This window comes from Schistocerca americana, chromosome 1, assembly GCF_021461395.2.
Source record: "Schistocerca americana isolate TAMUIC-IGC-003095 chromosome 1, iqSchAmer2.1, whole genome shotgun sequence".
Classification (NCBI taxonomy): Eukaryota; Metazoa; Arthropoda; class Insecta; order Orthoptera; family Acrididae; genus Schistocerca; species Schistocerca americana.
The window spans coordinates 199644260-199659643 of NC_060119.1; the positions used below are offsets into that span (position 1 = coordinate 199644260).

Genomic DNA, 15384 nt, shown 5'->3' on the forward strand with positions numbered 1-15384 from the left:
AATGACCACGTTGCCATCATCAGGTGCGCTACTGAACTGCCTGATAGTGGGCGCGGCTGCGCCGCGCTCTTGTCTCCTTCCCCTCTCCCTCCATCGGGCGTCCGCGCCCAGCATACTTAGCCTCACTGCTCCTGCCACCCCAGTGTTACGTCCTAGGTTCACGCCCAGGTGCGTGCTCTGGCGGCACATCTGCTGTTCCTCCACCTGCCTTCGAAGTCAGTTCGTTGTCTAGTATCTCATTCCTCTTCTTGACCATTCGAATGGCGGGGTCCCATGCCTTGCTAAGTACGTACCCTCTACCACGATTTATCAGCGGTTTCCTAACTAGAATCTCAATAGATTCCTTAATGACACGGTCCCAGAATTTAACCGTGTGGTTATGGTCCATCCGACGCAGTTCCATTACGCAATGTTCTGCGACTGGCGACTTGTTAGGATGCTGCAATATGGTATAGCGCTGGTGTTCTCGACAACCATCTTCGACAGTATGACCTATGCAAGTCTTGCCTCACTGGCAGGGTATCTAACAACCCCAGTATTTCCGTAGTCAAGGTCTTCTTACACACTACCAGGTAATGCCTGGCTGGTGGGTGGAAGCCCGTCTTCACTTTGTGTTTCCGAAGAATTCGCCCTTTTCTTGGCGGATAACGCTTCACAGAAAGGAATAAATGCAATGACCGCGTCCTCCTGAGAATCCTCTTCTAGTTGCGCTGCTTGTATGGAGGGTGTAGGACCTAGGGCTCTCCGAAATTTCCAGTCCTTGTAACCATTCTTGTGGAAAACCACTGTCATATGTTCAGTTTCTTCCTTGATACTTCCGCTGTCAGAGATAATGCGAGCGTTATGTACAAAAGTTTTGAGCACACCATTCCTCTGAGCCAGGTGGTGTCAGCCGTAAGCATGTATGTTTAGGCCGGTGTGCGTCTTCTTGCGGTACACGCTGTGACCCAAAGTGCGTCCCTCTTCTTCTAAGCAGGACATCCCGAAAGGGAAGCACTCCTTCTACTTCAATTGCATGGCAAATCTGATGTTCTAATGTGTGGAACTGAGGTGTGTAAGGAAGTCATTCAACTTGCTCTTCCATGTGGCCACAGGTCGAAAGTGTCATCTACATATCGTCTCACTGATGAACATTCCCTGATATTTTAGGGTTTCATAACCTCTTTTGTGGGTTATTCGGGTGCGTATGCCACTCACCTTGTGTCATGAAATCACTAAGTGTATAAAACGCTTGTTGGATCCAGTAAACGTGCTGCACATTGAGTGTAGTGTAAGGTTGTTATCAGACGCCTGCCTGGAGGCATTACTGGCGAGTTTTTTTAAAGGTAACCCAAGTCGTTAATAAGGAGCCTATACATGGACCCGTAAACAGAAAAATACCACTAGTAGCAGTCACTTACATAGTTTCGTGCTGCAGAACAGGTCAAAAAAGAAATTCACTTACTGATAGAATGGACATCACTGACAAGTGTTGGAAAAGAGGAGAAACGCAACTAATGAAATAATTCATTGTGCTAGCGAAAGTAATAGAAAAGCTGAAGTTATTGATGTTGATACTAAATTTATGAGCCACCAATTTAATTACTTTCAATTTCCTAGGTAAATCAAGTGAATACTGTACACTGATGAGCCAAAACATAATGACCACTGCCCATCACGAGGCCGAATGTCTTCTCGTGGGGAAGAACGTAAGCGGAAGAAAGATGAATGAGCAGTTAATATAGCGAAGATACGGGACGCAAAAGCGGAAATGCACTGATATAAGCGGTTTTGGCAGAGGTCACTTTGTTGCGGAGCTGAAGCTGAAAACGAGAATATCTGGACCGGCGAGGCTGATCCACTGTTTGAGTACTACTGTCGTCAGCACCTATTAAAGTAGCCGAATGATGGTGGAATGACGTGTAGGCCGTACGGCACTAGGCGTCCACACCTCATCACAACACGTGGAGGATCGTCCACTGTGTAATACAGGATAGGCAGCGATCTGTGGCGGATTTCACGTCAGAGAACAACTTTGGTGCTGGTACAACTGTTTTAGAGCACAAGGCCATTGTTGAACAGGGCGTTCCACATCATATGTTCCCTACATGGTCCTGTGTTGACCCAAAGACATCGTCAGTTACGATTGCAGGGCGCACAGGAACACTGAGTTTTCACCGTCTATCAATAGAAACGTCATATCTGTTGTATAAATCGCATTTCTTGCAACAGCAGGTCCCTACACGATGTCATCCAGGCGAATTGCTGCTTGAAATGTGCACGACACCACAGAGGCAGGCTGGTGAGAGAACAATTACGCTTTTGGGTACACTGCGTTGGGCTTCTGTGGGACCTCTGGTAATACTCGAAGACACGGTGGCAGCAGTGAACCACGTCAACATTATTTAGGACGACGTGCACCTCTTCATCGTTGAAGGCTTCTCTGATGATGATATCTTCCAGCAGGGTAACTCTACGTGACACAAGACCAGAATCGCGCTGTAATGGTCTGAGGAGCATAATAGTGAATTCACGCTGATGTCTTAGGCAGCAAATGTCCCTCCGATAATTTGCGGGAATTTAATTACCTATGACGGGACGTCTGCTGCCATATACTTCTGTAAACCTATCGAGGACTTGAAGAGTCATTGACAAGCAGAATCGCTACTGCTCTGCGTTTGAAAAGTGTACCAACACACTATTAAACAGGCGGTCACAATGTTTTGGCTCATGGTTTTATATCATACTATCACACATATTTCAAGAGATATGACGTCAAAAACACCGAGAGGCGTGAAAGCTGCAGCATTTTGCATGATATTTGTATTCATTAATTCTGTACTACTAACTCCATTCACAACACGTTTTAGGCGGTATCCACATATGCCAGAGAATGAACCTAAAAGTGATATCATTCTGTGAAACACAGATCAGGAGATATGACTTCAAAAAAGCCGATATATGTGATAAAAACCTGCATTAAACCCCTTTCAACTGCGAAGGGCAAACGGATGTTGGCGAAATCGATAGCCATCTGTAGAAAGCTACGAAAAGGCTTTGCCATAGAGATGTTTAATAAATCGCGTTGTAGACACGGGAAACAGCTGCGCCTAGTGCACAGAAACTACGGGGATCATATTTCTTAATTTGGATACTGCCGTTGTACATTTGTACATTTTGCGTATCCCTTTATACTACTTGTTTTCGTTTCTAATGGAAAGTTAGCAAAATGAGTAACCAGGCAATGCGACGTTTGTCGGCTGGTATCCTTATAATTGGAGAACAAATAGATACCTATAGTTTCACTAATAAATGTAGCAATGACCGTCTAACGTATTAATGTGGTACTTGTAGAAGGATATTATCACAGTCCTCAAAAAGAAGAAAGTTCTTTCCTGTCATACCTGCTCATAAGACGGGAAAAAACATGTCTCAGTAGCATCGTTCTGGGTGCCTGTGTACTTTGAGTTGCAATATTGCAGCCGAACTAATTTTTAAATATTTGACGTCAAGTAGAATGTATTACGTTTGTAGGATTTTATTCGGTACAGTGCTAAAACACATTTGGAAAGCAATAATGAGCACATATTGACGTAAACACACTAATAATAAAAACTCCTGGGCCTGTAAATAGAAAAGCGAAAATGAATGTTATTCAGCACCTACAATGAGGTGCTGCAATTTACCACACATTACGTTACTAGTAGTGGAATGACCTAGGGGATACAGTAAACATGATACTAGTTCGATTTTAGAGGAAAAGTGAGTCAGTTTCCGATACGCTGCTGTAATTTCTTCATATTGGTTCAGCTGACTTCTTAATATTTATATTTACTTGATCAGTATTTCATTACTTTAATAATAGTGGATGTTGAACCACCTAACATATCTCCAAACATGGTCAAAAGAAGACTGAGTCTCTTCAGAACATCAGTCATCTTTTACACGAAGTGAATGACTACCAAACAAATACGTACACAGCAATAACGAAAAGAAAAACATGATTCGGCTGTCATATTGAAAGTCGTGTTAACAAGTACAGACCTTCCATTATCATCCTACAGGCCATCAAATGCACAAGGTAAATACCTTACAAGTATTTATGACATAACACTTACAAAGAAATACTGCTGTCATAAATATTCGAAAGTGTAAATTGACAACGAAACGCCAGAACTTTTTGTGATCCGTTTTAACTATTGGAGGTTTCTCCCAAAATGATATGAGATTGTAGTACCTCATCATCATCATCATCATCAATGTTCTGCCAAAAGGCAGGTTTTCACATGGTAGTTCTCCAGACTGTCCGGTCCTCTGCAATCCTCTTCAGGTCTCCATAATTTCCTCTTCCCTTTATGTCATCTATCACCTTATATCTCCTTCTTGCTCTCAGTCTTCTCCCACAAGCCAGTCCTTCCAAAACATCTTCCAGCAAGCACTCCGTTCTCAATGAATGTCCCCACCAGTTCGTTTTCCTTTCTCTTACAACTTTCAGCAGGCATCTTCTCTCATCAACCCTTTCCAGTACTCTTTCATTACTCACCCTTTCCATCCTGCTTATTCTCTTCATTCTCCTCCACATCCACATCTCAAATACTTCCAACCATTTTTCGTCCTCTCGTCTCAGCGTCCATGTTTCTGCCCCATAAAGTGCCACACTCCAGACAAAATATTTGCCAAACCATTTCCTTAGGCCTCTATCTAATTTACCACATAAGAGTCTTCTCTTTCTGTTGAATGCCTCCTTCGCTATCGCAATTCGAGTTTTCACCTCCTGGTGACGTCTCAAGTCTTCAGTTATTGTGCGTCCAAGATATCTGAATGTACTTACTTGACTAATGGTAGATGATCTATTTTAATGTTGGACAGTCTGCGTCTTTTACTGATGACCATAATCTTTGTTTTTGCCGTGTTTATTTGCATTCCATATTCCACACAAGCTTCATTCAGATCTTTTGGCATGTTATTCACTGTCCGCTCACTTTCTGCCACTAATACCATGTCATCAGCAAGTCTTATACATTCTAATCTCTTTCCACAAATACATATACCTCTTTTCCCATCTAAGCCTTTTGCAATAATCTCTTCAAGGTATGTGTTAAATAACAGTGGGGAAAGGCAACAGCCTTGTCTAACACCCCATCCTATGCTGCTTCCTTCTGATATTTCATTTCCAATCCTTATCCTTACTTTCTGGAATAAATATAGATTCTGCATCAGTCGTCTCTCTCTTTCCAATCTACTCTTTTACTCTTCATTATATCAATCAACTTATTCCACTGTACTCCGTCAGAAGCCTTTTCTAAATCTATAAAAACAGCAAAGATTTTTCTACCTTTTGCTATATATCTTTCCACTATAGTTCTTAACCGGCCAATAGCATCTCTTGTTCCTTTTCCTCTTCTAAATCCGAACTGCTCCTCCGCAATCCCTCTATCCACCTTGCAATATAGTCATCTGTTCAACACTCTCAGCAAGACTTTAGCTGCATGAGAAATTAGCCTGATGATCCTACGCTCTTCACATTTTTTAGTGTTTTCTTTTTTCTCTATTGGTATCATAACTGGTGTAAGAAAGTCCTCAGGCATTTCCCCTTTGTCATATATCTCGTTACAGAGGTAGACGATTTCTTTTCTGCCTAGTTTCCCAGACCCTTCAACAGTTCTGCTGACAAATCATCAATTCCACATGCCTTCCTGTTCTTCATCTGCTTCAGCGCATTTTCTACTTCTGCTTCCAAGGTGGTGGTTCCCTTTCCATCTTCCGGTACATATTGCTCCTCTTCAACCTTAATTTCGCTTTGTATTTCATCCCCCTTGTACAGACATTCAAAGTATTCTTGCCATCTGTTCAAAACCTCCTGTGGTTTTGCTGCTAGAGTACCATCCGCTCTTTCTATTTCCTTGTTATTCCTCCTGGTTTTACGTTCAAAAACTATCTTATTAGACAGTCTATACATCATTTCATACTTTCCCCTCTTTCTCCATTTCCTCTGTTTGGTTTCATTTCTGTTTCATCCATTTTTCACTTGCTTCTTCAGTTTCTCTTCTTAATTCATTATTCAGTTTCCTGTACCACTTTTTGCCTTCTTCAGTTTCTACATTTTTCCACTTTCTCCGCTCTTCCATCTTTTCCAACAGGTTGTTTGTTATCCATTCTTTCCTGGTACTTTCGGATACTTTAATTCCTCGTACTTTTTTGGCATTGTCCATGAGTCCTTCCCTCATTTGTACACATTTGTCATAAACAGTTTCATAAACACTATCTCTTTCCCATTTTTCCATAAATATCTTTTCCAAATCTGATGCCTTTGCTACTTCTCTGAATCTTTCTATGTTTTGTCTTGCTTTTGCTTTGCCTCTCCAGACTTTTTTCAACTTTACTTGTATTTCTCCCACTACTAGGTTGTGGTCTGAATTTATATCCGCTCCTGGATAAGCTTTGACATTCTTCAAACAGTTCCTAAACCTTTTTTATATCAGGATGTAGTCCAGCTGATATCTTTCCATATTCAAATTTGATATCTATGTGTAACGTCTCCTTTTGTGGTGTTCTAATAATGTGTTAGCCACTGCCAATGGATTTTCTTTACGGAAACTAATTAGTCGTTCATCTCTGTCATTTCTTGTTCCTGGTTCAAATTTTCCTACTTTAACTACATCTCTTCCTTCACCCACCACTGCATTCCAGTCCCCCGTGATGATAATGCAGTAGTACCTGTATACTGATATTTAGGGTCAGAAAAGCTATTTTATTTGTTGTTTATTCGTTTATGATTCAGCGCCTCTCAAAGATTCGCAGTGAAGCAAAGTACACAGGTGTCAAAATTAAGGATGAAAGTAACTTTCGCATGACGTGTCACTGCCAAGTAACATAAAGTCGATAACACTTGGGCCATTCGTAGAAAGAACTGCTTCAGTATAGTACAGAAGAGATACGCTATGAGATGAACAGAAATGATACTTTTATTCGGTGACAATAATTACACTCACGCCAACGTGATTGATGATTGTCCCCTAGATGTTACAAATCGCTGGACATGGTTCTTAATTAGCATCGTTCTTAAGAGGACAGTGCATGCTCAGCAATGTACCTCGATGTTTGCCACAAAATTGGTATGGAGTTCTTGCGGGAGGGCGTTCCGTTCCTTCACTATCGCGGTTAACAAATAATGGATGGTAGTTAGTGCTTGTTCTGTAATACTTCTCCCCACGTATCTCACACTGCTCGATAAGAATTAAGTGAGTGGAATGGGCAGGCCATTCCATTTGCCAAATATCATCTCATTCCAGGAGAACTCCACATGTACAGTTCGAGGCGGTTGCACATTGTCATCCATTAAAATGAACTCGGGGCAGAAAGCACTTCTCAGAGTCCCATATGGGGAAGGAATACAGAGCCACAGAAACGTTGACCATTTGGACCACTAAAACAAACATGTTCGATAATGTTCCTGGGAGAATTACGTACCCTCAGATGGCGAATGGTAGGAACTCGTTTGTAACCTGTCAACAGTGCTCTTGGAGGAATGGAACACCCTACCACAATAACAGCATATTGTAGATCATGCATTGCCGTGCATAGTGATTACACACAATATAAAGAACATGTTCCACCTTTTGTATTGTCCAAGGGATCATCATAAATTGCGATGACTTCATTGTAATTGCTGTCTTTGAATATAAGCTTAATTTCTGTTAGTATCATTGTGCATTTCTTTTGGTTATTTACTGTAGCAGTGATACCACTTTCGTCACGGAGACACTAAAATTTTTCGGGCAGATATATTAGATCTTGTGTCAGTTCGTACCTCGGCTAACTGTAACTGTCTTCCTTTTAGTCATCATAATGAAAAAGCAACATTTCAACAGGGGTGGGTTCTGTCCTCACAATGTCTGGTTTACCTTGATGATGTTATTTTCAGCCAACACATGTAATTTCATGCTGAAATACTACGAGCAGCTTTTGAGAGACTGTGGAGTGCAAATCTGAAGTAGGATATTTAGTACATAGGATAACTACAGATAGAGTTTAATATAATATAATACCGTTAGGAGCTGTGAAGAACTACCCACAACTGACGAATAAGAAAGAACTGCAGACCTCCATTGGCCTCCCAAGTTTTTAGCGTATGTTCATTCGAGAGTAGGCCGACATACCATGCCCAATGTCTCAACTAGCCAAATAAGCAGCAAGTTATACGTGGATTACTGAATGTTCAAAATCAAAGGAGACACAAAAAATAACTTTGACTATGGCTCCCGCTTTGGCGTATCGCAACTTAACAAAACCGTTTGTCCTAGCTACTCACGCTAGTAATTTAGCAGTCCATACAGTCTTATCACAAGAAAACGGCAGAGAAGAGGAAAAAATTTCATTTGCCTCAGGCCTTCTGAATGCAAGTAAATGAAATTACCAGACAACGGAAAAATGGTTATGTGTTTTTAGTGGTATAAACTACAAACGATAAGTCTTAGTGGGCTGAGAATTCGTAGTAGCAATATATCAAGCAGAACTGAATTGGTTGATAAACCTGAATGATCCCAACAACAGATTAGCTAGATGGACCTTGTGTTTCAATGAGTACCAATTCATGGTAGTTCATTGACCCAGAAAACTACACATCAGCGTGCATGATTAACTAGGCAAGACAGAGTATACGTCGCAACTGGCAGAGAAGAGCAGTTAATTAAAGAGGAGTTAATTAATGGCCAAGAGACATGCCTGGAGTATCAATCCTGGTAACACGGTCATAAATTCGAAGTTGTTGATGGAATACTTTACAAGAGCACCGTTAAAGGCAACCATATTTTCGTACCTGAGAGGCTACAAGAATAGAAGGACGTCTTGACAATCATTTGGCAGAACAAAGCGGCAACAGAGAAACGAACTTAGGAGTAACAAAAATCTGTTGGCTGCCAAACGGGAAAACGAACGCTTGTGATGCATGCAAGAAAATGAATGATTGGCCGTAAAACCAAAGCGTCTCTTTGAGTACTCTAGGAAATGATTGAACATTTTAAACGAGTGGGTTCTAATAGCGTAGGTACTTTCCTAAACACAAAAGACGGAGCTCACTACGTCTTGTCGACTGTGGGATACTTCTGCAGATATACAATTTTCAAGAGTAAGCACTGAGACCGTGGCGAATGTATTTGTTAACTACTGGGTTTGGAAATATTGGTCACCTTCTGCTATAATTGCAGACCACATTTCCAATTGCATCTGTAAATTGCTGCAGCAGGTATGCGGGGATGAGTGGAAAGAACCATAACGAAAATGAAAAGTCACTACGTTGCCAATAGCCACGATTCATGGGATGCATACTTGCCATACGTGCTCAGAATGCTGTTCAGATTTTACGAAATCGCCTACTGCATGTGAATGACCTTGGCATTTGACTTCACAACATCAGTAAGAGAAAGCAGCAATGAACACATCAGAGACTTAGTCAGCAAACTACATGAAGTGTAGAAGGATGTAAATGCTGGAAACCACCACTTCTTCTAGCAGACCTCTCAGCATTAACTTGGAGTATTTACACCAAAACATTGTGTTAGATGCTAAGTTTACTTGAGCGGCACAGTACTAATGAAATCTCACGTCCGTAGTATAAATCGTATTGGAAAGGACCATATATGGTCCTCTAAATTGTTTTTCAGAATACTTTAGCAGCCCAATTGCGATTTCGCTTGGTCTTAGTGCATATGAATCAGGTGGGGATGTAATTATCAGGCCAGGTACTGCATCAGATGACGAACTGCAGGACAGACCCTTAGACAGACACCAAAAGCAGCTGATACCACTACAGAACTCAATAACGTGGCCAGCCGATGGGCTATCGACACTGAGATTCTCTGTTCGATGCTGAGAAGCCAGTATCCTTACCGAAGAGGCAGAGTGTGGATGTGAGCAACACTTGAACACGGTATCGGCTACACCCAGGTCAGCATTAATTGTGTATGAAGCATGTGTAAATTACTTCCAGGAAACTGAACAAGTGTGTTCACTGAACAAGTGTGTAAGGAATAAGTTGGCAAACTAAGTTAAACATTTTCTTTTCTTCCATAAAACTTATTCAACTTTTTCGATTCTGTTGTGTTGTGCTTATAGATAATGATTCCGTGTTCTATTTTGATCACTAGTTTTTATTTTGAGCTTTGTTTGTCTGTCCGAATCATTCCACATCAGTCTGGTGTTCTTCTTGTCCCAAAAAATGTATTGTAGTTGCTACTGGTGATTTTAAGCTATTTTCGAAGTATAATCCAAGTGCGGTAGGGGAGAAATTTCATAGTGTAAATGAATTAATGACTTGTAGTGACTCAATTTACGCCAATCATACAGTGTGGGACCCAGAAATATCGTGGTATCATAGCAGGAGTACAACTAAAACGCAAGTTCAAGTAGCATTTACGGCCTATGAAAGGAAAATAGATAGCATTTTAGTTATTTAACCTCATTTACAGTAATCTCAATAGACATAAATGCGGATGGATTGTTTTTGTTTTTAGTACTGTCTTTCGTACCGTAACTAACAGGGATTTCGTTGATGTAAGTGACAAGTTAGAGTAGCTAGAAAAAGATGTACACTCTGATGCCACAAAATCTTTTGAAAATTTACTAATATTACGAAATATGCTACAGAGAACTACCAATAACACAGTCTTCATTGGTATGGTTGCTAAGCAGTTTATTGTTCATTGCGACAGTAAATACAAATGGACTACAATGAGCCATAAAAAATTCAAAATACAAATTAATATGCTGAATGTACATGTAGAATGAAACACTCTATCGATTAGAATTACTAATGGTTGGTGCCACTCACGTAATGATACTTCTGGCTTCAGGTATTCTACTGAAAGTTGTGTAAGTTATCATTTCAGTAGTGTATTGACTCATCCTACATAAAATTTATCGTTGTTGTTAGCTAAACAAACTAAACATATCTATAACTATGGTCTTAACTGGGAATATACAGGCATACTAGAAGCTAAGTGATGCTGATGGCTTCATGATGAACTATGAATTAACTTTAACTGTCACCTTAATGACCCAAGACAGAGGATATTTCTTATCTTTTTCAAAAACAACTTTACGAGAATGCGAAAAGAAATAGAGACTTGTTTGTCAATCGAATGTAGTATTTCACAACAACTCAACAACTCAGTATACCATTGTAAGATGAATCTCTTCATTAGTGTTCAAACTCATAACGGCCGTTCCATGAAAGTGTAAACTTTAACTCAACCCATCCTGCAATGGTGTCCAGATGGTGCCATTTACACTTTAAGCTGAGGAGTTGACCTAACTTTCATGTGCTGCAGATATAATTCACCATGTGCCAAACATATAAATGGTAGTAACCTTCTACTGGATGTATAAAATGATGAGATGTCGAGTGAGTTTTTCCACATACCTCAAATGGGCCAAGATGCCTCATATGCAGAAAGCACTTTATCCGTATCTCCCGTTTATACTGTATTCCACAATAATTTATTGCAGTTCATTCAATTTCTGTGTTAGTGGAACAGATGAACTGTACAGCCGTATGAGCATTGGTAGTGAGGATTTGAATTTATTTCATGCATCTGACAGTGCTGACTGATAATAGGAAAACTATACACAGAACTACTTCTTCTAAGCTTTCAATTAGATTGTCAACAACTCTTGTATTTAATTTATTATATTTGATCACTTTCTGTTTTTACAGTTAACGTAGTCAAATTCCTCGATGCCTCTTGAACCTTTAACGGTTACCATAGGTGATCTTCCAGTTGATTTGATCTTGTAGTTTATTTTTCACCTATTATGAATGACGTGTAACACGTCAGGTGGGCGAGTGCACCACACATTCGCCACAATATTAAAATTAATACGGTACAGTTATTGTCTTCAGATGATCCAATCTGATATTCATTTTCAATGGAGAAGGTGGTGTAAGATCACATGAAACTTGGATGTAAGAGAATTCACATTGTAGCGCTCAGTTCGCATATTTGCACGTCAGCTGACTCCATGTGAGGCTACAGGCAGTGAATAAAAGCTGTCAATGAGGAATCAAAGCTGTCACTTTCCACGGTGCTGTCATGGCTGCCAGTAAAGCTTGTTCTTGGTTTAAGTAGAGAGACTGCGAGAGCTTTGACCACATGCGTGTTTGCATGAATGTTGATAAAATTGTAGACATATGCAATTAACTGCAGTGTAGCTATTAGTTTCAGTTAGAGTAACGTTCTACCAAAACTACAGTTCAGTAGTCTTGTTAAACTACGTTAATAATGCAGTGAATGATATGATTACCGGTAGTATTGGTAGCGTTGGTAAGGAAAGAAACATATATGAATGTGTGGGAGATGAACTGAGCGACCACGACTTATCAATGTTTCTTGATGGTTTTGCATATAACTAGAACTACATATCATTCAGTGTTAGTCCAGTCAGTATTTTTTATACTTACAAAATAATAATTGCATTTAAAAGCGATAAAAATTAGCCACTCACGTACTTTCTGAGCTTTTATATACCCAAAGCAATTAGTTTTGATGCAGATACCATTTACATGCACAAACATATAAAAATCTAAATAATTATCGTCGTTACTTTGCATACAGTACCTTCGTAATTATCATCAAAGGCAACAGTTTCCTGTTATTGTTGATAAGTGTGAAAGTTGTTAGTAAATAACGGAACCATGTTTTATATAAGCTCAACGAAGTATTAAAACGATGTTTTGTATGTTTTTCTTCTTTTTTTAATTTTACTTTTTTCGAGCAAATTGCATTTTCTAGCTCAATGCGATACATTCTTATTGTCTGTTTAGTTTTTACGACGTTCCTGTGTCTTGTATTACAAATCAACAGTTTTCTAATAAAACCAGAATTAAACGTTGGTAGTTTCTATTTTGCTGTAAATATTGTTTGTTTTTAATTAACAGGCAGTAGTATAACGATATAGAACAAAAATGTTCCGTAGGTTACGATGCCCTTTCTATACCCTCACATAGTTTCTGGACAGTTCAGCGCTCTCAATTTCTACGGGAATCTTGTAAGGCAGTTATTGGATACATTAAGAAAGCAATAGAAGTGGAGTAACACTTCATAAGTATGCAACACATATAATGTACAAGTAATGTGGGTGTGATTTCAACTGACCACAGCTATTAGGAGAACTACTGTGGTATACACTTGCTTATGATAATCTGCCATGGGCTGCAGGTGTTTAACAAGTCTAGTTTCAATCAGTTGCCCTTCACTGATGTCTCACCACCCCTTATTCTGATTAAATCCTTTATAATCACACAGAAATACTACCTTTAAGTGCAGACCATTTTTACAAGCTGTTTGAAATATGGGATGTATGGTATATAATTAATCACGGATATATTTGCTATCTATTATCGTTGATCGAATATTCAGTTAAAAATACTTATGCCGATTTGTTTGTCACCACTTAGTTCCATTTTAGCTCCCTGCAGCTCTTGTCTCATTTGGGAAGTTCGATGACTATCACAAAATAGGCAGACGCAGCTCCAAGAAACGAGAGGAAAAATGAAGTGTTCACGTCAAAAAAGCCGAATGCATGGAATTTCAGTTTATCCATAGAAACTTGGAGTACTTCCAATGGTTTTCCTGACCGCAGCAGAACCTGAACTTTGGACATCAGCAGCTCTGACCTCTCGGCTCGTTCTGACGCGCTAGAGCATGCCCAGCAGATGATTAACATACGAGCCAGAGAATAGAACATCCACAAAGAGGGCTTCAACAGTCCAACGCATCTCATTGCCATGTCAGGTTGGTCTTCACGTAATTTCACTGTAACAGAGTAGGACAAGTTTACTATTACTAGAAAGTTGCAAACGACGTTCAGGAGCAGCGGGGCCCCGAAGTGCTGTCCGCAGAGGAGGGCACTGCGGTGCAGGGCCAGCCTGGCGCGCTGCAGCCGCCGCAGCTGAGGCTCCAGCGCCACCGGCGCCCCCGCTAGTCCAGCGCGCGTCAGCACGGCCTCCAGGTCCACCTCGCTGTCCACTGGAGGGCGCACACTCCTCAGCAGCTGCAAGTTCACGCTACCCAGGCGGTCCCATACTGCCAGTACGATGCAGAAGAACTGCACTTGCCAGATGCTGGTGAAGAAATGCAAACAAAAGAAAACGTTTGCCGCAGGTAGATCTTCGAATAAGTTGACCACGATGCACGTAGCTACTCCACAAAGGATCATTACCAGGAAGTACAATAACAGCTTCGTGATTAGATTCGTTTTGACAACGCTTTTTCGTCTATATGAGCTTTCGAAACGAGAAAGTAGTACGTCCACTAATTCCAAGAGAGTAATTGTCTCCCGCAGATATCTTTTACTGGTATAAAGACAAATGGTTAGTATAGCAAGTGGATCCAACAAAGCACACAGAGAAGCAAGTACGTATGTTAAGTAGATTAACAGTGGTGTATCACGTACTGGATCTACAAAAACTTGACAATAGCCATACCATATACCAGCCGCAACGATGGTAGCGAGCCAGAAGGAAGTAGCAGCCACCCCAGCAATATTTTGGAGACGGTTTTTGAAACTTTCTGCTAGACTTGATTCTTCAACAACAGCCACAGGACCCAGGCCAAATATCTGACTCACAAGTAGGAGAGGACAGATTGTCCCACGGGAACAGTTTCCATTCATTTTACAATAAAAAAGAAATTCACGCACTAATCAATGCAGCTTGTAATGCACGTTACAGATTATTGATCACTTCAGTTATAATTTACATAAGCACAGACAATATCCATCGCTTTTTTCTACTGCTGCAGTTGACATGTCGACATACAGGAAATCATCATCGTCACAAAACACTAAAAAGAATGATTGTATGCCGTAAGTAAATTATTGAACCTTATATACTGTTCGAAAGACACTAAACATAATCGGCTCAGACAGTTACCCGGCTTCCCTCTCAGAAAGTAGTAACTATGTTGCCTTACAGTATTACAGAGTCAGCTACTGTAGGCTCCATGAAAGTGAAATCAATGTTCATCCACTTAAGTTGCCTTCCGCTTTCGTTTTAATATTCACGTGATAATATGGCCTGTCAGATTGCAAAAATAAACTATCAGCAGCAGCCATCAGTTAAATGAGGTGCCATAAAGTGTTTCTCTTAACATTACCTTCTCTTAGCAAATTAATTTTAGCTGACTTACTTAGATTACTCGGAATTGCTTCTTAGGTACACTGATGTGAGAGAAAATCTTTAGGGAAAAGAGCAGTCAAATGATTCTTCAAGCCAGTAACAGGAATTAGTTACGCTGAAGACAGGTAGTCGAACAATGTTCCTCTGTCACCAGTCTGCTTTACTACCAGATATCCCGAAGATTAAGGGTCAAGGTTACCTCCTCAACGGGTCAATGTTCTGACCTCCAA

The 15384-nt window shown here is 40.4% G+C and overlaps 1 protein-coding gene across 1 annotated transcript; it reads right to left on the bottom strand.

The window, feature by feature from the left end:
- Nucleotides 1-13461: 13461 nt before the first annotated feature.
- Nucleotides 13462-14649, bottom strand: LOC124618104 (putative gustatory receptor 2a). The gene is made up of 2 exons (XM_047145322.1): nt 14462-14649; nt 13462-14098 (listed from the first exon to the last, which is right to left on the bottom strand). Exons 1-2 carry the CDS (start codon nt 14647-14649, stop codon nt 13462-13464), a joined length of 825 nt encoding a protein of 274 aa, XP_047001278.1.
- Nucleotides 14650-15384: the final 735 nt, after the last annotated feature.

Coding starts and splice junctions, on each gene's coding strand:
- LOC124618104 (XM_047145322.1), bottom strand. CDS start 14,649: ATGAATGGAAACTGTTCCCGTGGGACAATCTGTCCTCTCCTACTTGTG. Junction 14,099..14,461: donor ATCGTTGCGGCTGGTATATG/GTATGGCTATTG, acceptor TTTCTTCACCAG/CATCTGGCAAGTGCAGTTCT.